Source organism: Carassius carassius, chromosome 2 (assembly GCF_963082965.1).
Source record: "Carassius carassius chromosome 2, fCarCar2.1, whole genome shotgun sequence".
In the NCBI taxonomy this organism is placed as follows: Eukaryota; Metazoa; Chordata; class Actinopteri; order Cypriniformes; family Cyprinidae; genus Carassius; species Carassius carassius.
The window spans coordinates 7,124,452-7,150,213 of NC_081756.1; the positions used below are offsets into that span (position 1 = coordinate 7,124,452).

General features: G+C 37.4%; 1 protein-coding gene and 1 long non-coding RNA gene across 3 annotated transcripts in view; both read left to right on the forward strand.

Annotated features, from left to right (window-relative positions):
• Positions 1–385: 385 nt before the first annotated feature.
• Positions 386–1,513, forward strand: LOC132096424 (uncharacterized). Its single transcript, XR_009422580.1, has 2 exons — positions 386–576; positions 702–1,513. It is a non-coding gene; the product is annotated as an uncharacterized LOC132096424 (long non-coding RNA).
• Positions 1,514–4,881: 3,368 nt separating this feature from the next.
• Positions 4,882–25,762, forward strand: part of LOC132101325 (A disintegrin and metalloproteinase with thrombospondin motifs 17-like) — a 121,396-nt gene continuing 100,515 nt past the window's right edge. Inside the window, exons 1-3 of one of the 2 annotated variants that reach the window (XM_059506202.1) lie at positions 4,882–5,196; positions 7,724–8,070; positions 11,723–11,891. In XM_059506202.1, the coding sequence (XP_059362185.1) occupies positions 5,124–5,196; positions 7,724–8,070; positions 11,723–11,891 (589 nt within the window). In that variant the 5' untranslated portion in view covers positions 4,882–5,123. The remainder of the gene's footprint in view (positions 5,197–7,723; positions 8,071–11,722; positions 11,892–25,762) is intronic. The other variant, XM_059506213.1, reaches the window with a different exon arrangement.

The following is a 25,762-nucleotide window of genomic DNA, read 5'->3' on the forward strand; positions in this document are numbered from 1 at the left end:
GAGTAATGTACGAAAACGCTAAGCATGTTAACCAGGGATGGGTGATACCACATATTTTGTTTTCGATATGATACCGTTACTTTTAATTGCCAGTATCGTAGATATTTCGATACGATACCGATACGATACTTCTCAACTGAACGTTTAGATTATGAAATTTATTTAATTATTATGACTACAATGGGTCATAACACCTCCTTAACTTTATATTTGAAATGCATTTTAACATTCAATATTGTGAATATTCAATATTCAGTGTGAAAGGGGCTTAGTTAACTTCAAAACTGTGTGCCACAAAACCAAAAGTGTTTTTTTTTATGTTAAACTTTTTTCCGTACATCTATGGTTCTTTCATTCTACTGTTTCAGTCTTTTTATTTGTCGTTTTATTGTTCGTTCTATCATTCAGAAATTTTATCGGTTGTTGTATCTGTCATTCGGTCGTTCTATCGTTCAGAAATTCTATCGGTCATTGTATATGTCATGAGGTCATTCTATTGGTCATTCTATTGGTCATTCTATCGTTCGGTCGTTCTATCGTTTCTGTCTTTCTATCTGTCATTAGATCGTTCTATTGGTCATTCTATCGTTCACTTGTTCTATTGGGCATTAATTCAGCTCAACCCTTTGTTAGCTGTTGCTCCATCATGACAGAAGCTGAAATAGAAGTATGGATGTGTTGATTGTTTAGTGTAGACACAGTTTATAGGACATTTAAAACTACCGAAGTATAACTGAAGAATGATGTCTTTGTTAAATTGTTAAAAATGGTTTAATATGTCTCATTGACATTTTATGAACTTAATAAATAACTGGTTGGATATCTGTGAGTTACTGATTTGGCTAGTGATTTTAGGCTATTTAATTAGTTGAAATGTGTATAAGAGAATGACTACATAAACTGAAGAAAATGAAAGTCAGGCCTTTGCTAATAAAATTCTATGACAAGTCATTTTTGTTTGACTGGGGCAATGCAAAGACCCACAGATCAGCAGAGATGGTTTTGAGAATTTGTTATGCATTTAATGTTTCATGCACAGAAAGTGTAAAGAATATGTTGAATGATTTTTTTAAATGTTTAATTCTATTTTTATTGTAATAAAGTTTTTGAGCCAATACTTCAGTATGCCAGTTTTATAATGCTTATCAGATCTTTAGTTAATGTTCATCTAAACTTTCCTCCTTTATATGTTTTACATATATTTTCTACTGCCCCTCAGTTAAATATATATTTTATTACTCAAAACAGATTATTTACGTTACAATAGATTATATTATTTGCATATGTTACAATACTTCATATTTTATATTCTTTATTTTAAATATTTGGTATTTGTTTTTGCGGAAGATTTTATCCAAGTTGCTCTTTTCTATTCAATAGAAGTGAGTGTTGATAATGGTGTTCAAGCTAAAAAGGCAGTTGATTAAATCTTTTCACTTCTGTTCTAACGATTAAATCTCATTCACAAGTTTTGGGCAACATGACAGTGAGTAAACAACAACAGAAATGTATTTTTAATTTTTGGTTGTACAATTAGTGTGTCTAAATGGCATTTAAGCATCTTAATGTCATAATGGAACAACAAACAGCTCTTTGAACAAATTATTTGTTTAGTGTACTACTTCTGTTAGCTACTAGGGGGAGCAGTTGACCAAAAATACATATCAAAATTATACCTTCTTAAATGGGCAGCATTTTTGGTTTTACAATACTTTTAATGCTTGATTTCATTTTGGTGTTTCCAGGGATGACTATTTGGATCCGGACTGCTGTTTTCAGACAGTTAATAATTTATTGTGCTGTATATGATGACCACAAGAACAAAGCCTCCCCTCCTAAACATAGTGATGCTTGCTGAAGTATAAGCCTCACCAATACTGTTTCTCATACTTAGGTTTAGCTATTGGAACAAACCCCTAACCCTGACTATTAACATTGGCATGTAGCTCATCCTTCAGTGTTTATGGTTCTGTTGTGTTTCATGTTTGTTCTGAGAAAAAAAAACAATTAAAAGTTTTTTTTTTATGCATTTAGCAGACGCTTTTATCCAAAGCGACTTACAGTGCATTCAGGCTATCAATTTTTACCCGAGAAATCGAACCTCCAACCTTGAGCTTGGTAGCGCAATGCTCTACCAATTGAGCTACAGGAACACTAGCAACAACCTAGCTCCGGAAATGTATCAGAAAACATTTTGCAATGCATTTTTGTTTTATTTTTCTTATTGCATACTTGCACTAGGTTTATTGTCACAAATGCAAAAGCTCTTTTGTGTTTTAGGCTATTGTGTGAGTTGCTTTGACCTCACATAGTTTTGGTCTTTTAATCACTGTATATGAACTGTTAATGAAAAATATTTGTACTATATAATAGCACTGCTTTATGAGAATAGACATGACTTTCTTTTTCTCACTTGGATTCCTCCACAACTTGTAATAATCAGAGGCAATAAATACTAATTCAAAGATAGCATTCTTTGCATGTGCTGTGTGTACTTAAAGCCTCTCGATTAACATAAGAGCGCCACCCTCAGGCTGAATAACGCAACCTTTGACAAAAGTGTTCTGGGGCTCTGGGTGTTTTTAGAGCATTGCTATGCTGTTGCTAGTGCATTGTGCGTGTCCAGGGTGTTTTTTATTTTTATGGCATTGCTATGGAGTTTCAAATATGTTTAAGATGGTTTTAAGTGTATTGCTATCTTTTATACAATTGTAAAATTCTGGGTGATTATATGTCATTATAAGTGCATTAATATCACTAGTACAACTGCTTTCAACTTACAATCTGCAGATTTATTTGTGCTCATGATATCATCATATAGAGCCACTATATCCAGCCTAGATAATTCTGTCACTCATTACAGGGCACTTGGCTGTGCCAGAGGCCCCGCTATCCACAGGAAGCAGCAGTAACTCTTCTGTGGTGCTTTGGCAAAGAGGAATGAGAAATCAAAGCACTTGAAATAGGATTAAAGCCTCTGCTGACCTACGCTAATGAACTTTATCCACTCGCAAGAGCTCCGTTCTCAGGGTACAGACTCCTGATGTATGAGCTTTCATTGTATAATACTGCTGAAAGAAAATCTACAGAATTAATGCAATGTAGATTCTTCTTACACCAAAAATTTGTTCAGCTCTAATATATAACTCCGAACTCATTAGCAACAACCGGAAATGTATCAGAAGACATTTTGCAATGCATTTTTGTTTTATTTTTCTTATTGCATACTTGCACTAGGTTTATTGTCACAAATGCAAAAGCCCTTTTGTGTTTAAGGCTATTGTGTGAGTTGCTTTGTCCTCACATAGTTTTGGTCTTTTAATCACTGTATATGAACTGGTAATGAAAAATATTTGTACTATATAATAGCACTGCTTTATATGTGTGTGTTGATGACTAAACAACTCAAATCCAAAATGACCGTTTTCAGCTCAATATATTATAATTATCCAGTACTTAAATTGATTCTCAGCCATAATGTTCTCCAGGTCTGCACATGCTCTACATATAGTGCATCACATCTGTTGCTTTTAAGAATGATGAGGCACAATTACAGCATCCAGGCATTGCAAGCATACGCCACGGAGATGGTATCAGGGCATATAAGAATTCACAATAAGTCTTAACTTATGATAAAGAATGTCAACAACACAAAGGTTTGGAAAACTGGGTCTGTCAAGTCTTTGTGATTTGAATTTCTTTATATAATTGATCTTGATTATTTTGTTTAAGCTGATTGAAGCTTTTAATACAAAATGGCAAATAACCCCCTTGGAAACATTTAGGTCATTTTAGAAATTTTATAGAATTTATTTTAAAGGAACATCAGTTTACGAAAATATAACTTGCTTTTTCTGGAGCTGATATTATTATTAATAACAAGTAAGTGAATGTTAATCATTGTCAATAATATTAAAAATTAATTTGTTGCCTTACTAACAACTGATTGTGGTAAAGGAGACCAGCTTTAAAGGGGGGCTACAATGGTGTTTTGTGTATTTTAAAGTTGTTCACAGTGTTAAAGAGGTGGATTCTCATGCTAAACATGGCCAAAGTTTAAAAAAAAAAACTAATTTGGACGAATGACAGAGAATTTCTGTTCTGAAAATCTTACTTCCAGGTTGGTTCAAGTTTCGGCTGTTTTTTTTCGATCGTGGATCTAATGACGTAGACGATGGTGGAACTCCTTATATGAGCATTTCTCTCTGAAAAGCGCGCCGCGCACACATTGACCAGAGGAGAGCGAGACCGCGCACATCAACATGCTTCATCGGGAAATCGTCAGCAGCACTGCATAGGATTTTTTTGAGAATGTCTCCAAATATGTGTGTTTTTGGATGTGAGGGAAAGTTAACCGTGATCAGCTACCCAAAGAACCCAGCGTTACATGAACAGTGGATGCAGTTTGTTTTTCTGGGGCAGCAACGGAGTGTATCAAGTGCGTTTGTGTGTTTTCTTCATTTCAATGACGGCAGGAGCTCAGCTTTTTCCGGAGAGAATCGGAAAGCTGTATTTTTCTTTTATAAATACGATAAAACTAGACTTTTTGGCGATAGGAAGGATGCAGTACTACTTTATAGGTACTCAAGATTAACATGAGATTAGGTGAAAAATGTGTGAAAATATGTTATGTAGCTACCCTTTAAGTTGTGAGCTGGTCAACCAGCCTAGACTGGTTTAATAATTTGTATTTTCGGCAGATAATATGCCAAATCATACGGAAATATTAAAGCTTACCAATTTCTTTCCTACTGTCTTTGCATTTAATACTTTTTATTTAAACTCAACAGGCCGTTTAATGAATGTCAATACACAACTGATTTGCCTTTCTCTCAATAGATCTGGGACCGCGTGCACTGTTCCGGCCCCTTTAAGAGACTGACAGAACCAGTAGCCAATGACGTTGCGGTGATCTATTTACTTGGATCTTATCGTCCAATCCGAACGCAGATGGGGCGGGACGTCGCTGTCAGAAGGCGGGGCTCTTGTATGAAGTTGAGTTCCTCTTCTGCTGTCATTAAACTTTCTGAAACTTCGTGTCAGTCCGCTGTAGCTGCTCCGCCAGCACGCACTGCCTGCCTTCTTCACACAGACTGTCGCTCTACGATATATTACTCATAACAATGCACGGCCATGACACTCTTCTGCTTGTCTTGTCTTTTATTCTCTTTCGCATCGGACAGAAGGCAATATCAGGTAAGACTGCAGCACCTGCGATACTCCTGACAGAAATTCACCATGGTAACCAGTTTCAGGTAAATATAGGCTACCAATATTTCTACAGTTATAGGTGCTAAGGGGAAATAGATAAATATACAGAAATAATCTGAAAGCCTCCCCGTATGAACTTATTTAAATGTTCTGCAGTGGTCACGAGAACGGCGGAAACTGCGCTTACCATAGTAATTTATGATCTGGACCATTTAACCTGTAAGGCTAACGCTGCTTTAAGCTGCATATTTTTCCTGCTGCTTACAGAAAAGTTTCAGCCATGCTGTTTCAATTAAGATAAAAAAATGTTTATTTAAAAGCAAGCAATATAGGCTTACCACGCAGGTTACGGTTCAAGATGTTGGCTGCGTCTCAAAACCTAGTATGCTGCCTACCTAGACGGCTTCATGGGCGGGAAAAAATGCTGTGACGTCACGTGCGCTCTTTTGGCAGATTGCATGTTACATCACAGTGCTCAGAGGGCATGTGAGCTCATGCAACTGCATGATGGCCAAAACTGCTGTCTAGCAGATAGTCTTCATCTTACAGTAGTATGGGAGGCACATTCTCTGTGTAGTGAGCCTCCAAACAAGACTAGCAATTCTGACTAACTCCTAACAATTTTAGGGCATTTTGTGCATTTTAGACATTCTTGAGAATGCGTGCAAGCTCATGCAATTGATTGATGCTCAAAAATGCTGTCTAGATAGTCAGCTTACTAGGGTACAGAAGTCCCATTCTCTGCTGAGTTTTATGATAGTTTTTCTAAGGGCATGCAAGTTCAATGCAACTGCATAAATGCTGCCTAGATAGTAAACTCATTAGAATATGTAAGTCACTTTCGTTGTGTATAGTGGCTGTCTAACTGATAGATAGTCATCTTACAAGAGTACAAGAGGCACATTCTTTGTGTAGTGAACTTCCTAAATAGACAATTTTAGAGCATTATATGTATTTTAGACATATTCCTGACTGAAAATCCATGCAAGCTCATGCAACTGTATGATGCCCAAAATGCTGTCTAGATAGTCAGCTCACTAGGGTACAAAAATGAAAGTGACATGACATTCAGCCAAGTATGGTGACCCATACTCAGAATTCGTGCTCTGCATTTAACCCATCCGAAGTGCACACACACACAGAGCAGTGAACACACACACACACTGTGAACACACACCCAGAGCAGTGGGCAGCCATTTTTTATGCTGCAGCGCCCGGGGAGCAGTTGGGGGTTCGATGCCTTGCTCAAGGGCACTTAAGTCATGGCATTGAGGGTGGAGAGAGCACTGTTCATGCACTCCCCCCACCCACAATTCCTGCTGGCCCGAGACTCAAACTCACAACCTTTCAATTGCCAGTCCGACTCTCTAACAATTAGGCCATGACATCCCCACAAAATCACATTTTTTGTGTAATTAACAGCTTAACTAGAAAGTTTTGGGGGGAATTTTAGGTACATTGAAGATGTTGCTTTTGCTGAGAATGTATGCAAGCTTATGCAACTATATGATCACTAAATGCTGTCTAGATAGTCAGCTTACTAGGGGACAAAAGTCACTTTGTTTGCATTGTGAGCTGCCCAACTAGAGAGTTTTCATGGGTATTTAAAGGAGCATTTTAGACAGTGTCTCGGCTGAGAGTGAATGTAAGCTCATGCAACTGCATGATGTTCAAAAATGCTGTCTAGATAGTAAGCTTACTAGGGTACAGAAATTTCATTCTCTGCACAGTGAGCTGCCTAACTTTTTTTTTTTTTTGCTGAATTTTTTATATGATTTAGAGATAATCTTAGACATTATCTATTGCCCTAGAGTGCATGTGAGCTCATGCAACTGTATCCCAGCACACTGTCTTAGTAGGCAGCCAGTGTAACTTCTGTACTCTGGTGAGCTGCTTTCCTAGACAGCATTTTTAGGCATTACGGGCATGAAAAAGTCTGTTGGCAAAGAGCATATGTTACGTCACATTGCTGAGAGGAGCTTGTGAGCTCATGCAACTGTACGATACATAAAAATGTTGTCTAGGTATGCAGCCTACTAGCTTTTGAGTGTTCTACTTATGTTTCTTATGTCTTATGTTCTTATGTTACTTATGTATCTACTTATGTTTCTGTTGAATTTGTTACTTACTCAGTCCACTTTAATTTTATGAACTCTTCTGTACCCTCTATTGTTTTAACAACTCTATTTTCCCTTACGTGTATCCTTCTCTAACTAACTGCAGGCAGACTTGTAAATTCAACTCGGACTTATAAAACTAGGAGTTGTTCATTTTTTTCCCACAGAACTTGGAAATATCAGGGAATTAAAAGAAAAAAAATTGAGTTGTAGGTCTGTAAAATCCTAAATCCTTAAAAATGCTTCTGGGTATGCTCAGCGCTAAAGATTTCATTGTAATTCCTTATGCAGTAATTTCGAATGGATGGAAAGGTCATGGAAGTTATTTTTGGGATCCATGACTTGACTACACATTGCACTGCTATTCTAATTAAACCTTGTTGCATGTCTCCTAGCACAATCTGCCATGCACGAGACTGATGTGGTCGTACCGCAGGAGCTGCGGCTGGATGAGGTGCACCTGCTCCAGGGATCCTACAGGTGGAGCAGGGGTCGCAGACCACGCTCGGACCATCAGCACGAGGACCACCTGTTTCTACGGCTGCCTGCTTTTGGAAAGGAACTGTACTTGCAGCTCCAGAGAGTCGACTCTTTCCTGGCTGAGGGGTTTGTGACGGAGGAGAGGAGCGAGGAGGGCAGTGTTCAGCACAAGCCCGCTTTAAGGGTCCGACGGTGTTTCTATGCTGGAGCCGTTCTCAATCACACAGACTCTTTTGTCTCATTGGATGCTTGTGGTGGACTGGTGAGTGGAGTTATTATATTTATTATCAGTTTATCTATAATATTTAAAATATCTCTGGGGTCTAACCTTTAAAAATTCTTTTTTGAAGAAATTTATACTTTTATTTAGCAAAGATAGTGATAGCAAAAACACTTATGTTGTAAAAGATTTCTATTTTTAATAAATGCTCTTCTTTTGAATTTTCTATCTATCTATCTATCTATCTATCTATCTATCTATCTATCTATCTATCTATCTATCTATCTATCTATCTATCTATCTATCTATCTATCTATCTATCTATCTATCTATCTATCTATCTATCTATATTAAGCAGCAAATCTGATCACGTGACACTGAAGACTGGAGTAATGATGCTGAAAATTCAGCTTTGCATCACGGGAATAAATTTCATTTTGCAATGTATGAAAATAGAAAATGTTTATTTTAAACTGTAATAATATTTCAGAATATCACTGTTTTTACTGTATTTTTGATCAAATAAATGCAGCCTTAGTGAGCATAGGAGACGCCTTTCAAAAACATAAAAAAAATAATAATAAGTGTATGCTATCCAAATTAAGCACTTTTATTGTATTTTATTATTTGCATTTTGCATTGTGTTTTTTTTAATTAAATTTTTTCACAACCGACGAGTTGCGAATCACCAATATAGGCTATTTTTAAATTAAGTAGTTATGCATTATGTAATTATTTTACTGTCTTTTATTTAAGCTAAATTATTATACAGGTAACAGTAATTAAGGCCATGAGAACTTGCTTAAATTTCATTAAAATAATTACATTTTTAATGTCCTAAAAACAGATTTCATTTTCCTCATGGAGAATACCAATTCTTCTTATTTATTTTTTGATTTTGAGTTTAAATGTGACATTGAAATGTTTTCGTGAGATTCACTCAACCACACTTTAAGTGTGTGCTAGTTATTTGACTCTGTGGTTGTGAGCATTCCAGGCAAACCCACGGGAGACAGGCTGTGTTTGTTTGAGAAAGAGTTTCCCTGACTTTGGTCCTATTACGATTATTCCATCCTTCAAACTTCCTTTGAATGGCTGTGTTAAATGCATTCAATCAAACGGCTTAAAGAGAACTGGCACACCATTATTGTAAACTGTCAATTGTTTGACTGGTTAGAATACAGTTTTTTCATCATCTGACCGGCCTTGGCCAAGGTTTGTGCTCTGCCCAATCTGATAAACCTCACCAATTAACAGAAACTAGTTGACCACTCGGAATCATCTCTCTTTAGTTTGACTCTGTGGGAAATGAGCTCATCGTTATTGTAAATGTTCCACACACATGTGGCGAGGACGTTTTTGACAGTTTAAGTGAGCAGATGTGAGGCTCTGGACGTCTGTGCAGAAGAGCTGAAGATCAGCTGGGTGTTTTAACTAGCCCTGTTTGACATCTGTCTGAGACGCACATGGTTCTTTCTCCATGTGTCATCTATAGGAGAGAAAATAAGATTTTGGATGGTGGTAACAGTATCTTTTTAAATAAGTGACTTTTATTTCCATAGTGCTTTATACGTTACAGATTGTGTAAAAACTGCAGAATCACTCATGAGAACTCAACTACTGAGACAATTCAGATTCTGTTGTCATGCAGCTCTGAAAAGACAGTAGTTTCATTATTTAGCTCAGGTTGGTTTAATGTTTGTTCAGGTTGGATCAATAACAGTGTGACGTTCATCAGTTTTGAAACGGGTTTAATTCAGCGATAAGCAGCTGTACCAAAGGCAGCAATGATGTTCGTTATTCAGCTTGAGTCAGTTCAGCATTGATTCAGTTTAATTCAGTAACCTTGTCGATGCTGCAAGATGTGATTCAGCTGTAAAGCAGCTCTAGTACACAAGACAAAAGCTTAATTCAGTTCATGTTGTGTTCTCATCTGACGGTGTCATATTTTTTTAGATACTTACTCATTATTGAGTGAATAAATATAAGTAAAAAAAAAAATTATTTCTGTTTTAATTTTTCTAGATTCCGTTTTAATGGTTAAATTAAATTTTACTGACCCAAAAAACATGGATAATTAATTGAAATCATGAAATGTATACAATTCCCAAATTCATTTTTTTCCATTTCAATGCTACTGGATTAATTACATTTTAATTACCAAAAAGCATGTCTAATCAGTTGTATTTATTAAGCTTTAACAATTTATTAAAAAAGAGCACAATAAAATGTTAATTTTCTTTGTAATTTTGTGTTGACTTTTTTTATTTTTCTGGATTTATGATTTATTATCAAAAAAGTGGTACTCAAATGAAGGCCTTGTGCAGTCCTAATTTTGATTTATTCATCCAAAATTATATTATACTGTAAATTTCACTTTTTATGACTAGATTACATGATTCTATCCACATTTTTGACATCATGGAAATATATATGGTTACAATTATCAATTTTTTGCTGAGCTTGTTGCAATGCTCTCTCTGAAGAATGCATCTGATGCTACTGTTGATTTCGTTCAAAAGAAGGTATCTTATAATTTTGCATTAATGCTGTCTATGTAGGGAGCTCAGTGGGTTTTGAGACAGTGATCTTCAGACCAGCAAGGAGTCTAATTCTACTAACGTCTAATTAGTAAGCTTGTTTAAACAATGTTGAAGTTGGAGAGGACCAAAACAAGGTCTTCCTGTCTGTTAATATCATTTCAGATAGTTTTTATGGCTCTCCTCAGAGTGTATGTAACTGTACTTTGTTTAACCTGGTTCATGTGGGGTTGCCTGTACTTGATGAAAGCGTGTGTTTTACAGCCTCTGTGGGAAACTTCCTGTCAGCACTCCCATGTTCTCCTCCTCCTCTATGCATATCTCCCTCACCTCCATCCATGTGCACTTTCCACTCTTTTCTCCAGTGAAAGCCTTCGTGGTGCTGTGTGGATTCAGCTTTATTTCAGACTTTCCCACCTGACTGATCGCTGTCGTCAGATTTGATGCTGACTTGGTCGTTTTTCAGGATTTGGCAACAAGAGATTATTCTCACATTTCACATCTTTGTGCCCTTGAAGCCTTGAGGGGCGTCACAGTCAGTCGGATGGGAAAGAAGGCTAACGTACAGTATGTGAGATCCTCAGCGGGGCTCGTGATGAATGATCCTGGGTCTGCTGTCATAGAAAACACATCAGCTTCCTCCTGGAGAACATCATCTGAGATTCATGGCATTATTTACTGTACAGATGCGGATCATAGTGATTAAAAACCACCATAAACGTGCTCCATTTGACTTTAAATGTAGTGTAAAATTTATTTGGACCAATTTTTTTAAATTTTAGTGTGCATTAATAAGAGTTTTTTTTTTTGACACTACAGATTTGATTTCAAATACAAATCATATTCATTTCAAATCTTTCTGTCCATTGTCCACACTGTCACTTTGCAAGTCAAGCTGATGAAATACGAGCTGTTTGTTCAGGTAGTATAGGCAATATCTGGTATATCTACTTCATATTTTATAAAATATAAAAATTGTTAAAATAGCTTGCTGAATAATATGTGTAATGAATTTATATCTTACTGGACAGTTCTGAGCATTCAGAACATTATTTCACAGATTCTCTATAGCCCCAAATTTATGAAAGCTAGCCAGATAAAAGCTTTCTTTTGTGCCGTCATTGATTATTCCACCTGATGTGTGTTTTTCGCAGACTGGCCTGGTTCAGACTAAAGAGGAAAGACTGTTCATCGAGCCAGTGGGCCAGGCCGCAGATTCCTTCTCTGGCTGGGAACACCGAGTGATTCGGGAAAAGCATTCTTTATCGGACAGACCTGCGAATGCTGAAGACAGCAGCCCGAAATTCTGCCAAACCATCCAAGGTGAGACAATCGCTGCGCTGAAATGTGGTGGGCTTAACCGTGTCATGTGTGGCAAGCCCATTGATTTAGAGGTCACTTTAGTTTGGTTCTGAGCTCTACAGGGATTCAATTTTGTCAAATTATGGGTGCAAGTGGGAAAAGTGGTCAATTTATGCAGTCAGTTACATATGCTGTGCAATAACTGCCCTGTTTAACCTCAATTTCATCTAAAAATCTTCAGTTGTTCTCAAATGGTTTAACAAGACACACATATTTTAGATATCCTACAATTATATATCTATGTGGGCATCTGCCAAATGTGGCTGAAAATACCGTTTATATAGTGTTTTTAGAGCCTTTGAAATCAAAAGATGAAGCTTATGTAAAACTTTTTAGAAGTTGTTTGGTTTTGCTTTTCTAATTATCATATGTTTAGTCCCATTTTATTATTTGCATTCGCTCTTGGTGATCCTTTTAGAACAAGCCTGTGAACCTCTTTGGATCCCGAAGCGCTGTGCTCTAGGAGGAGTCTGTTATCATAATCTCATGCTCAGATTCTCATGTGCCCCCCAGATTCCTCTTTCCTCCAGGACTGCTTAAGATTCAAGAGTTGTCAAGTCCGTAAATCACGTGTGTCATAGCAACGTTTATGACTCTGTGTAACTCTTTGATGTCTTTATCCTCTTAACAGTGCTGAAAGATGGTGGGAGTGAGAAAGCTCAGCTATTTTGCTCTTTAATGCCTTTATCGCGCTGGTAAACGGCGGTAAACTCATGTTAGAACGTGCAGCTTTGCTGTTGAAATACTACTAGAAAGAAAGCAAGAATTCTGTTGGCCTGCTCACGTACATTAATAATGCTGTGCATATTTTTCAGCCCCTTGGGCCTTTCTTTGCCAGGATTATGGATTTTTCTTGCTGAAAGGAATTCAGATATTTGAATGTGGCCTTGGAGGCTCTGAACGCCTCCAGCACCTACAGATTTTCATATTCCAGGGCAGGAAGTATTGTCTACGAATATTGCATTATTGGATTTGTAGTTTACCCTTTGAAATTAAGATGCAAGTATCCAAAAATCCCGGTTTGTGTATCCATGTGTGTGGATATATACAACCGTACGTGGCAAACAAAACAATTTATGGTATTTCCAGTTGTACGCTACCCTAGTTTGTGGCTGATTGCAGACTAAAAGTCCTCTTGAACCCTTAGCTCCTTGTTCACTATTTTTTTTTGCTTTTGACTTTGTGCACTATGAATATTACATAACCCAGAGACGAGAAGACCACCAGAATGCTTGACATGTAGATTTTTTCCATATGCCAATATCGGGGAATTTAAGTAACCCAAACCACAAATATCATAGTGGAAAAAAAAAGATGAAGACAGGAATTGAAAACAAACGAAAGGTCGGTGGATATAGAGTTTGTGTTTCAGGCATGCGTTCGGACTCGAGCGATCTTGTCTCTGCCGTAAAAAAGCTCCAGGTGCATAAGTGATTCTGTTTCTCTCGGCACCTGGTGTCTGCGAGTCAGTCAGTCAGTCAGACAGGCAAAGGACCAACAGGCGAAAAAAGTGCCAGATTTGGGGGAAAAATTCTTTCCTCTGGACTCACGTCTGTCGGAGGCCTTTCAGCGGGCCTGCCAGAGTCTTCTCTCTTGTTTCCCACCAGTGTTAGGGAAGCTGCTTCGAAACCTAAGCTTGCCAAGCTACAAGCTGCTCATAATTTAAAGTAGTTCAAATACAGTCAGGCTGCTCTTTTGATAAAGTAGTCTGTTCCACGAACAGTGTGATTTTCAGTAAAATGTGCTCAGATATTGGTCTGAATCGAGTTGAATGCTGTTCTTATGTAAGCAGGATTAGGTAAGACATTGCAAAGCATTTTTAATAGTACTCTATTATAGAAAAATCTCTGATTGCATTTTACCGGTGTCTATTAACCGGCAACATACTGGAAGTGTAGCATTCCACAGATGAGAATCCACAAACTGTACCAAAATAATCATTATTGACCGCTTTGATTTTAATGTATTTTGAAATGTAATTTATTCCTGTGATGCAAAGCTGTATTTTCAGCATCATTACTCCAGTATTCAGTGTCACATGATCCTTCAGAAATCAAAACTTTATCTAAACTTAAGTTTTCGCTTCATATTTTTGTGGAAACCATTATACATTTTCAGGATTCTTTATTGAATAGAAAGTAAAAACAAACAACTTAATGTCTTTACGGTCTTTTTTTATGAATTGAATGCATCCTTGTTAAATAAATTATTTTCTTTCAAAATTAAAAAAAATCTTACTGACACCATGCTTTTGAATGTTAGTGTTTAACAACAGCAACAAAAAAGTATTTTGGACTTCCAGGAGCACAATTGCATTATGATTCAAATGAATCAGTTGAACTGTTCAAATGAACCAACTGCTTAAATGAATCAAACCTCCCAATGCTATTTTTGAATGGCAGAGTGAGTAAGGCCCAATCCCAATTCTATTTTATACCCCTTCCCCTACCCCTACCCCTCCGCCTACCGCTTCCCCTTATCCCTTCAAACAGAGTGTCAAGGGGTAGTGGAGACAATATTCCCCTAAGGTTTGGGACACCACTACTATGACGTCACACGCCATCATTCTTCGTCTAGCTCTTACAATACATGCATATACTGGTGTGCTGGTGTGCATTAGAGCTTTAATTATCGTTCTGTATTAATGAGCTGCTTACTGATACACACACATATCGGAAATCGCGCAGCTCACACATCCAGGAGAAAATAAACTTGTAAACACTGCCCCACAGCTTTTATTAAATACAGTTTAAATACTGAATCACTACATTATTTTTTCCAGCGACGAGAGGATACAATCACTGTTTTTAAGTAAACTCACTCTAAAAAGAGAAATGCACAGATGTGAATACACACAACTTCCATTTCTCTTTCTCTCTCTCTCTCTCTCTCTCTCTCTCTTGAATAGGCAATATTTGAGAAAATGGTTTAGCGATTTCTAATTATTGGGGGGATTAGTCTACGGCAGTTATCGCCCTGATCAAGTCAAGTCAAGTCACCTTTATTTATATAGCGCTTTAAACAAAATACATTGCGTCAAAGCAACTGAACAACATTAATTAGGAAAACAGTGTGTCAATAATGCAAAAATAATTGTTAAAGGCAGTTCATCATTGAATTCAGTGATGTCATCTCTGTTCAGTTAAATAGTGTCTGTGCATTTATTTGCAATCAAGTCAACGATATCGCTGTAGATGAAGTGTCCCCAACTAAGCAAGCCAGAGGCGACAGCGGCAAGGAACCAAAACTCCATCGGTGACAGAATGGAGAAAAAAACCTTGGGAGAAACCAGGCTCAGTTGGGGGGCCAGTTCTCCTCTGACCAGACGAAACCAGTAGTTCAATTCCAGGCTGCAGCAAAGTCAGATTGTGCAGAAGAATCATCTGTTTCCTGTGGTCTTGTCCTGGTGCTCCTCTGAGACAAGGTCTTTACAGGGGATCTGTATCTGGGGCTCTAGTTGTCCTGGTCTCCGCTGTCTTTCAGGGATGTAAAGGGCCTTTCTAGGTGCTGATCCACCATCTGGTCTGGATACAGACTGGATCTGGTCGCTACAGTGACCTGGGAACAAGAGAGAAACAGACAAATATTAGCGTAGATGCCATTCTTCTAATGATGTAGCAAGTACATAGGGTGTTATGGGAAGTGTTCCCGGTTCCGGCTTACCTAATTAATGCAGCCTAAAAATCCTTTAACGGATTTGGATAATAAAAGCATATTAGTATGTTATGTGTATGCCAGGTTAAAGAGATGGGTCTTTAATCTAGATTTAAACTGCAAGAGTGTGTCTGCCTCCCGAACAATGTTAGGTAGGTTATTCCAGAGTTTGGGCGCCAAATAGGAAAAGGATCTGCCGCCTGCAGTTGATTTTGATATTCTAGGTATTATCAAATTGCCTGAGTTTTGAGAACGTAGCGGATGTAGTGGATTATAATGTGAAAGGAGCTCATTCAAATACTGAGGTGCTAAACCATTCAGGGCTTTATAAGTAATTAGCAATAGTTTAAAATCTATACGATGTTTGATAGGGAGCCAGTGCAGTGTTGACAGGACCGGGCTAATATGGTCATACTTCCTGGTTCTAGTAAGAACTCTTGCTCAAGTAGCACACCTAGGTTCCTAACTGATGATGAAGAATTGACAGAGCAACCATCAAGTCTAAGACAGTGTTCTAGGTTATTACAAGCAGAGTTTTTAGGTCCTATAATTAACACCTCTGTTTTTTCAGAATTTAGCAGTAAGAAATCAGACATATGCTGTGGCACTATCATGCAGTCTGTAATGACATAACGTTAGCAAATACTTCGTTTGAAGTGTGTTCATGAAAAATCTTCGTTTGAATGGCTATCTGGCCCTTCCCCTTACCCCTTCCCCTCCAACCAAAAGAGAATCGAGACACCACTACCCCTTCACGTGAATGCGCGAAACGGAGGGGTAGGGGAAAGGGGAAGGGCTAAGGGGTAGAATTGGGATTGGGCCTAAGAGACATTTTTGTTAGCTAAACTCACAGGTGAGTCATGTTACGTGACACAAAAACATAATTTTATTGAATGATAAACACACACACACACACACATACACACACACACACACACTGTCTGGATGTGTAAGACGGCTCAGGTTGCACAGTTGCACAGAAAAGCTGCCGGTTTCTCTCAGTCCTTCCTGCTTCATCTCACTGAAATATGATTCTGACAAAACACACTTAGCACTTATAATCAGCCCGTGTTATCTGTGGAGCTTTACGTCCCCTGATCCGTTCTGCCCACGCTGGCACATCAGGAAGCCCAGGTTTGGCACAAACAGACACCTAGCTTCATTCTTCATGTGGGTATGTTCCCGTCATGAGTGGGGTTGAAGAGGATCAAGTATCCACACTGAAAGGAGGGAACACCGGTCAGGGAGCAGACACAAAGACCGATCTAAGCCAGGAGGAAACAACGTGTGAAATTTACAGGGCTGATCCAAGAAGAGCGCTTGATTGATGCGTACAGCACATTCACGCTGAACTCTGGGAGCAGGACAATCGGGGAGGGGCTAGATAGTGACTAGTTTGGTGTCTGGAGAGAACAGAATCTATCTGAAATGATAAAGAGTGATTTGTCATTTATGCGAAGGGATGCGAAGCCAGCTGGGTCACGGAGGAGCTCAGATGACCCGACAGATGCATTTAAAGAGGATCCAGATCAGACTCTGGACAGTGTTTTCTCTACTTCCTGTTGGCCTTCTGTAGCAAATTGTAGCTCCGTGTAGCTGTTTTTATTTTATTTTTTTCTCTAGAATCTTTATCTTAATATCTCTCTCTGTTTTTTTTAAAGTGGTAAAATATAACTTAATTCACACCATATTTCTGATATTATCGATCAATCTTATCAGATTAACTTTGATCGTTCACTTTTATTTTATTTCCGTGAGTGCAGTACACCTGCAAAGCGTTAGCACTCGTTAGCTTGTCATTAGTGTTTTCATTCGAACCTATCGCTGTATTCTTTTCTCCTCTCGCTCCAGTTTTTCACAAGTTCATCAAACAACCGCAGTATAGAAGTTTCATCAAGCACGGTGAGTAATGGCTTCTCCTATCATTGTTTCTTGCACCTCTTGCCACATGTATAGTTTATCTATCTCTGTCGCTGATGAGGGATTCACATGTGATAAATGCAGGGAAATAGTTAGGCTGACAGAGAAGATTTCAGAATTAGAGACACGCATCCAAACTTTAATTGAGGACAGTAAGAATGTTAGGGCTCTAGATACGGCTTTGGATGTGTCTAGCTCAGGGATTCCTGTACATTGTTCGGTTCCGGAAACAGAGCCCCAGCAGCAGGGCAACTGGGTGACGGTGAGGCAGCGTAGTCGTGGGTCAAAACACCGCTCTTCTGTTCCGATCAAAACATTAAACAGGTTCTCCCCACTCAGTGATGCACCCACTGAGAAACCTGATGAAAGTGCTCTAGTTATTGGTGATTCTATTGTACGGAACGTGAATATAGAGACACCAGCCACCATAGTCAAATGTTTACCGGGAGCCAGAGCGCCTGACATCTTGGCAAATTTAAAAGTGCTGGCTAATGTTAAACGTAAATACAGTAAGATTGTTATTCATGCCGGCGCTAATGATGTTCGACTTCGCCAGTCGGAGATCACTAAAAATAACATTAAAGAGGTGTGTGAACTTGCAAGCACGATGTCAGACACTGTAATATGCTCTGGTCCCCTCCCTGCTTACCGTGGTGATGAGATGCATAGCAGATTGTCATCACTCAATGGCTGGATGTCTAAGTGGTGCCCACAGAATAACATAGGTTTCATAGACAATTGGACGAGCTTTTGGGGCAGACCTGACCTGTTTAAAAGAGATGGTCTTCATCCCTCCTGGGGTGGCGCCACTCTTCTCTCTAGAAATATGGCAAATAGTCTTAGTGTTTATACTTGACTAACTGGGGCCCAGGTCAGGAAGCAGACAGACTGGCTAAACCGACCGTCTGCTAGCTGCCTCCCGTCACAGAGGTCAGTTAATTCTCAGCACATAGAGACTTCTTCACCTAGATATCACACTATAGAGACTGTGTCTGTTCCCCGAACTAGAAAATACAAAAAACGTCCAAACCAAGCTAAGATTAACAATTTAATTGAGGTTCAACAAATAAAAAACAGAAGCAATATGGATAAACAAATGATCAAGCTTGGCTTATTGAATATCAGATCCCTTTCTACGAAAACACTTTTTGTAAATAATATGATCACTGATCATAATATAGATGTGCTCTGTTTGACAGAAACCTGGCTAAAACCTGATGATTACATTATTTTAAATGAGTCCACCCCCCAAGATTACTGTTATAAACATGAGCCACGTCTAAAAGGCAAAGGGGGAGGTGTTGCTTCAATTTATAACAACGTTTTCAGGATTTCTCAGAGGGCAGGCTTCAAGTATAACTCGTTTGAAGTAATGGTGCTTCATATAACATTATCCAAAGAAACAAATGTTAATGATAAATCCCCTGTTATGTTTGTACTGGCTACTGTATACAGGCCACCAGGGCACCATACAGACTTTATTAAAGAGTTTGGTGATTTTACATCCGAGTTAGTTCTGGCTGCAGATAAAGTTTTAATAGTTGGTGATTTTAATATCCATGTTGATAATGAAAACGATGCATTGGGATCAGCATTTATAGACATTCTGAACTCTATTGGTGTTAGACAACACGTTTCAGGACCTACTCATTGTCGAAATCATACTCTAGATTTAATACTGTCACATGGAATTGATGTTGATGGTGTTGAAATTATTCAGCCAAGTGATGATATCTCAGATCATTATTTAGTTCTTTGCAAAATTCATATAGCCAAAATTGTAAATTCTACTTATTGTTACAAGTATGGAAGAACCATAACTTCTAACACAAAAGACTGCTTTTTAAGTTATCTTCCTGATGTAACCAAATTCTTTAGCATATCCAAAACCTCAGAACAACTTGATGATGTAACAGAAACTATGGACTCTCTCTTTTCTAGCACTTTAAATAAAGTTGCTCCTTTACGCTTAAGGAAGGTTAAGGAAAACAGTTTGACACCATGGTATAATGAGCATACTCGCACCCTAAAGAGAGCAGCCCGAAAAATGGAGCGCAGCTGGAGGAAAACAAAACTAGAGGTATTTCGTATTGCTTGGCGGGAAAGTAACATATCCTACAGAAAAGCATTAAAAACTGCTAGATCCGATTACTTTTCTTCTCTTTTAGAAGAAAACAAACATAACCCCAGGTATTTATTCAATACAGTGGCTAAATTAACGAAAAATAAAGCCTCAACAAGTGTTGACATTTCCCAACACCACAGCAGTAATGACTTTATGAACTACTTTACTTCTAAAATCGATACTATTAGAGATAAAATTGCAACCATTCAGCCGTCAGCTACAGTATCACATCAGACAGTGCACTATAGACCCCCTGAGGAACAGTTCCACTCATTCTCTACTATAGGAGAGGAAGAATTGTATAAACTTGTTAAATCATCTAAACCAACAACATGTATGTTAGACCCTATACCATCTAAGCTCCTGAAAGAGGTGCTTCCAGAAGTCATAGATCCTCTTCTGACTATTATTAATTCCTCATTGTCATTAGGACATGTCCCCAAAACCTTCAAACTGGCTGTTATTAAGCCTCTCATCAAAAAACCACAACTTGACCCCAAAGAACTAGTTAATTATAGACCAATCTCGAATCTCCCTTTTCTGTCCAAGATACTAGAAAAGGTGGTATCCACACAATTATATTCCTTCTTAGAGAAAAATGGTATATGTGAGGATTTCCAGTCAGGATTTAGACCGTATCATAGTACTGAGACTGCTCTTCTTAGAGTTACAAATGATCTGCTCTTATCATCTGATCGTGGGTGTATCTCTCTATTAGTTTTATTGGATCTTAGTGCTGCGTTTGACACAATTGACCACAACATTCTTTTGCATAGACTTGAATACTTTGTTGGCATCAGTGGAAGTGCATTAGCATGGTTTAAATCGTACTTATATGACCGCCATCAGTTCGTAGCAGTGAATGAAGATGTATCCTATCGATCACAAGTGCAGTATGGAGTACCTCAAGGCTCAGTACTAGGGCCGCTACTCTTCACGCTTTATATGTTACCCTTGGGAGATATCATCAGGAAACATGGTGTTAGCTTTCACTGTTATGCTGATGATACTCAGCTCTATATTTCTTCGCAGCCCGGTGAAACACACCAATTTGAAAAACTAATGGATTGCATAGTCGATATAAAAAACTGGATGACGAGTAATTTCTTACTGCTAAATTCTGAAAAAACAGAGGTGTTAATTATAGGGCCTAAAAACTCTGCTTGTAATAACCTAGAACACTGTCTAAGACTTGATGGTTGCTCTGTCAATTCTTCATCATCAGTTAGGAACCTAGGTGTGCTATTTGATCGCAATCTTTCCTTAGAAAGCCACGTTTCTAGCATTTGTAAAACTGCATTTTTCCATCTCAAAAATATATCTAAATTACGGCCTATGCTCTCAATGTCAAATGCAGAAATGTTAATCCACGCATTTATGACCTCAAGGTTAGATTATTGTAATGCTTTATTGGGTGGTTGTTCTGCACGCTTAGTAAACAAACTACAGCTAGTCCAAAATGCAGCAGCAAGAGTTCTTACTAGAACCAGGAAGTATGACCATATTAGCCCGGTCCTGTCAACACTGCACTGGCTCCCTATCAAGCATCGCATAGATTTTAAAATATTGCTTATTACTTATAAAGCCCTGAATGGTTTAGCTCCTCAGTATTTGAATGAGCTCCTTTTAAATTATAACCCTCTACGTCCGCTACGTTCTCAAAACTCAGGCAATTTGATAATACCTAGAATATCAAAATCAACTGCAGGCGGCAGATCCTTTTCCTATTTGGCGCCCAAACTCTGGAATAACCTACCTAACATTGTTCGGGAGGCAGACACACTCTTGCAGTTTAAATCTAGATTAAAGACCCATCTCTTTAACCTGGCATACACATAACAAACGAATATGCTTTTATTATCCAAATCCGTTAAAGGATTTTTAGGCTGCATTAATTAGGTAAACCGGAACCGGATACACTTCCCATAACACCCTATGTACTTGCTACATCATTAGAAGAATGGCATCTACGCTAATATTTGTCTGTTTCTCTCTTGTTCCGAGGTCACCGTGGCCACCAGATCCAGTCTGTGTCCAGATCAGAGGGTCACTGCAGTCACCCGGATCCAGTACGTATCCAGACCAGATGGTGGATCAGCACCTAGAAAGGACCTCTACATCCCTGAAAGACAGCGGAGACCAGGACAACTAGAGCCCCAGATACAGATCCCCTGTAAAGACCTTGTCTCAGAGGAGCACCAGGACAAGACCACAGGAAACCGATGATTCTTCTGCACAATCTGACTTTGCTGCAGTCTGGAATTGAACTACTGGTTTCGTCTGGTCAGAGGAGAACTGGCCCCCCAACTGAGCCTGGTTTCTCCCAAGGTTTTTTTCTCCATTCTGTCACCGATGGAGTTTCGGTTCCTTGCCGCTGTCGCCTCTGGCTTGCTTAGTTGGGGGCACTTCATCTACAGCGACATCGTTGACTTGATTGCAAATAAATGCACAGACACTATTTAACTGAACAGAGATGACATAACTGAATCCAATGATGAACTGCCTTTAACTATCATTTTTGCATTATTGACACTGTTTTCCTAATAAATGTTGTTCAGTTGCTTTGACGCAATGTATTTTGTTTAAAGCGCTATATAAATAAAGGTGACATTGACATTGACATTGACATTTAGGCTGTGCATTTATCCAATTACAGTGTAATTGTAGACCAATACTAAAACTAAAACTACGAAAAATTGCAGTGCATCTGAAATAAAATATAAATATGTACATTTAGAAGAACTTAAATGAAAACAAGAAATGTTGTCTGAAAATAAGTTTAAATTGTAGTACCAAAATCTGTAAAAAAATAAAATAAAAAAAATTAAAGCTAAATAGCAATATAATAAAAAAACAAAAAAATTCCTTTTCTATAAAAATGTTAAATATAAAATAAAATATAATTCCAAATAATAATACAATAATAGTAATTTATAATACTAAAATAATGCTGAGTCTGATTCATTTATTCTATTCTAGTTCTGTAGTCTTTTGCAAAATATTGAAAGAGCTATGAAAGTCACTTTGGTGCTCTAATAAAATGACGTGCTAAGAATAAATATATAGTTAATATATATATATATATATATATATATATATATATATATATATATATATATAAAGAGCTCCTTTCCTCTTTTAACAAGTACACAGTAATTGTGTTTCAGAAGAATTCTTAGCAAAGTCTCAATCTATTCTCAGATTTGCAAATACCAACATCTATTGGCTTATTTGTGTCTTTTTATTTCTATTATAAGCCATTTTAAGAGAAACATAGAGGATACTTAAACAACTCCATGGAGAATGCTGTTAAGTCTAATGAGCTGAGAAAGAGCAACCGCTGAGCAAAAACATTTTTTTTTAAAGACCATCATCCTTCAGCTGCTCTGCTGTACTGAAAAAAACATTTTTCTTCAACCTACCAATTTGATGGCCCTTGCACAGCATGTTAGAATGAACACACACACACACACACACACACACACACACACACACACACACACAGATTGGAGTTTGAGCAGGTGTGGGTATGTGGTTTATGTTTCCCCTTCAGCACAGAAGTATTATTTATAGCCAACCACATTGTTTTCAACATTAAGGCCCCTCACAAAGCTTTAGGGGCCTGGCTGAGAGATTTATCTGCAGTTCTACACAAATATTAATTAATTTTGGAACGGACACAACAGATCATGAGCCGAAATCAGGTAAAATGTTGTGAAGAGTTGAAGTGAGCCATTATAAACCGCAGCCAAAAGTAGCAATGACTCGATTGAGTTTTATCAAGACTAATAATGAACATGAAGATGATGTTATTAACAATTGGGACTGTTAAAACAATAGTTCAGCCAAAAATCATTAACTCATCCTCATGTTGTTCCAAACATGTATAAAGCCTTTTACTGGAATATAAAATAAGTCTAGCATGTTTAATCTCCTTTTTATTCATGTCAAATACTGCGTGAAAAGGCATTTTACTAAAACGCCATTAGTTCTCATAACCAACTGCAGATTGTAACAAATTTGAATTGACAGAAGTGTTGTAATGTGACTGAAGTTTCAAGAAAATAACCATTTCTTGTTTATCTCTAACAAAAAGCCAGTAAGTCGGTAAGAGTTAAAAAAAAATGTCTTTAGAAGAAGTCTCTTCTTCTCACCATGGCTGCATTTCTTTGATCAAAGATAAAGTAAAAACAGTAATATTTTGAAATATTATTACAATTTAAATGGCTGTTTTCATTTTAAATATGTTTTAATTTATTCCTAGGTCAGTCTTCATTGTCACATGATTCTTTGGAAATCATTCTTCTAATATGCTTCTTTTCTACTAAAGAATATTTATTATTATTATTATTATTTTTCTGTTCATTGCTTGATTTGAAATAATCTTTTGTAACATTATGAATGTTTTTAGTGTCAATTGATTAATTTTATGCATCCTTGCTCAATAAAAGTATTTTTTCAAAATTATTTTTACATCAAAATTTTAGCACGTCAACAGTTTATAATTTCCTCCACTATAGCATTTAAAAAAGATATATAATTTTAATATAATTGTTAAGTGAACACATGGTTGTATTACACATACGATGTGAATAAATAATATTTAGCACATGTGCAATTATTGCAGTGCCCAGGGAGCTGAGTCTGGTTCTTCTCAGGGTTTTTCTCCCTCTTCATCTAAACCGCTTTTATGGAGGTTTTTCCTTTGGCTGCTCATTGGGGCCTGTAGGGCTTAATGCATGACAAATGCACTATACAAATCAAAAATGACTTGATATGGCTATTATATAGTCCACAAGTCATTTGGACTGCATTTATGGTGCTACTTTGTCATTTTTAGGAACTGGACAGCCCCAGTTTCCATTCACTTTTATTGTATTAACCTCTGCTAAAGTCTGTTCCACAGAATATTGAATGACATCAGGGTGAGTGAATGATGACTTGACTCATTTTTGTGCGCGCTGCTTCTTTAAGACATCAGAAGAGCAGGAGTACCTGAGTCAGCCGTACAGATCTTTTGTTATTACAGCTCTAGATGACAGTTTTGTGATCGCTTCCTGACCATTAATAGTGGTTTGTTGTTACTCATTACTTGTTTTATGATCGTTTCCGTCTGCAGGAATTATCGCTGATATCAGCACATTGTTAGAAAACGTGTCATTTTCAGTGTCATTTGTAGTAAAGCCCGTCTCCAGTCAGAAGTGTCTCAAAACAGCTGAGAATGGAAAAAGTGCTCGCACTGCAAAAAGAGCGTGCCACATTAGCACCATGTGTTGTTTTACTCTTATAAAAATGTGCGCACACCCACACAATCACACATTTCCTAAACACCTGTAAACATACAGCAGAGACCCTCATGAGAGGGACGCCCATCAGATCCACAAGGAATTCTGGGGGAAAACGTACTTACAGTACATAACGCATTTTCCAAATCATCTTTTTATTTCAGTACGGGTCCACATCAGTGTTATTTTACTATTCATTAGATACTGTTATTGTATATATTAATGTTTTGAATTAGGTTTTATTTTTTATATTCAGATTTAATTTGAGTTAATTACATCTGAATAAAATGTATATATATACTTTGTAAAATTATTTATATATTAATTAATAATTTATTTTTAATTTAATTTCTGTTATTTGCCGAGACAAAAAATTCCTAACATTTCTAATGTTCTAATCTCTGTTTTTTTTTAAAGTTTGATTTGAAGAAACATTTCTCAACATTTTAGTTTTTTTATAAGTTAAATTTTTTCATCTAATATTTCTATTTTATTTAACTTAAACGTAAATTCCGTAAAATTTTGATAGTTTTAGTTAAAAATAAAACTGGTATGCATGTAGCCTTTTTCTACCATGCTTTTATAATTAAATAGGTTCTACAGTGAACATTAATATTTATGAAGACATAAACTTGCATTAGGCACTTATTTGTATTCACAGAGAATTTCTTCTTTCCTAGCAGCTCGTATACTTTCATCTGTTGATCGCAGTGGTTTTATATGTGATGCTAAAATACCTGATAGGAGCATTTGCTAAATGTCTTTAATGTACAGTAAATGTACTATGGAATGGCAAAGCAAGCAGTTTTTTTTTTAATAAAACATTTAGAGAAAGCACAATGGATTTC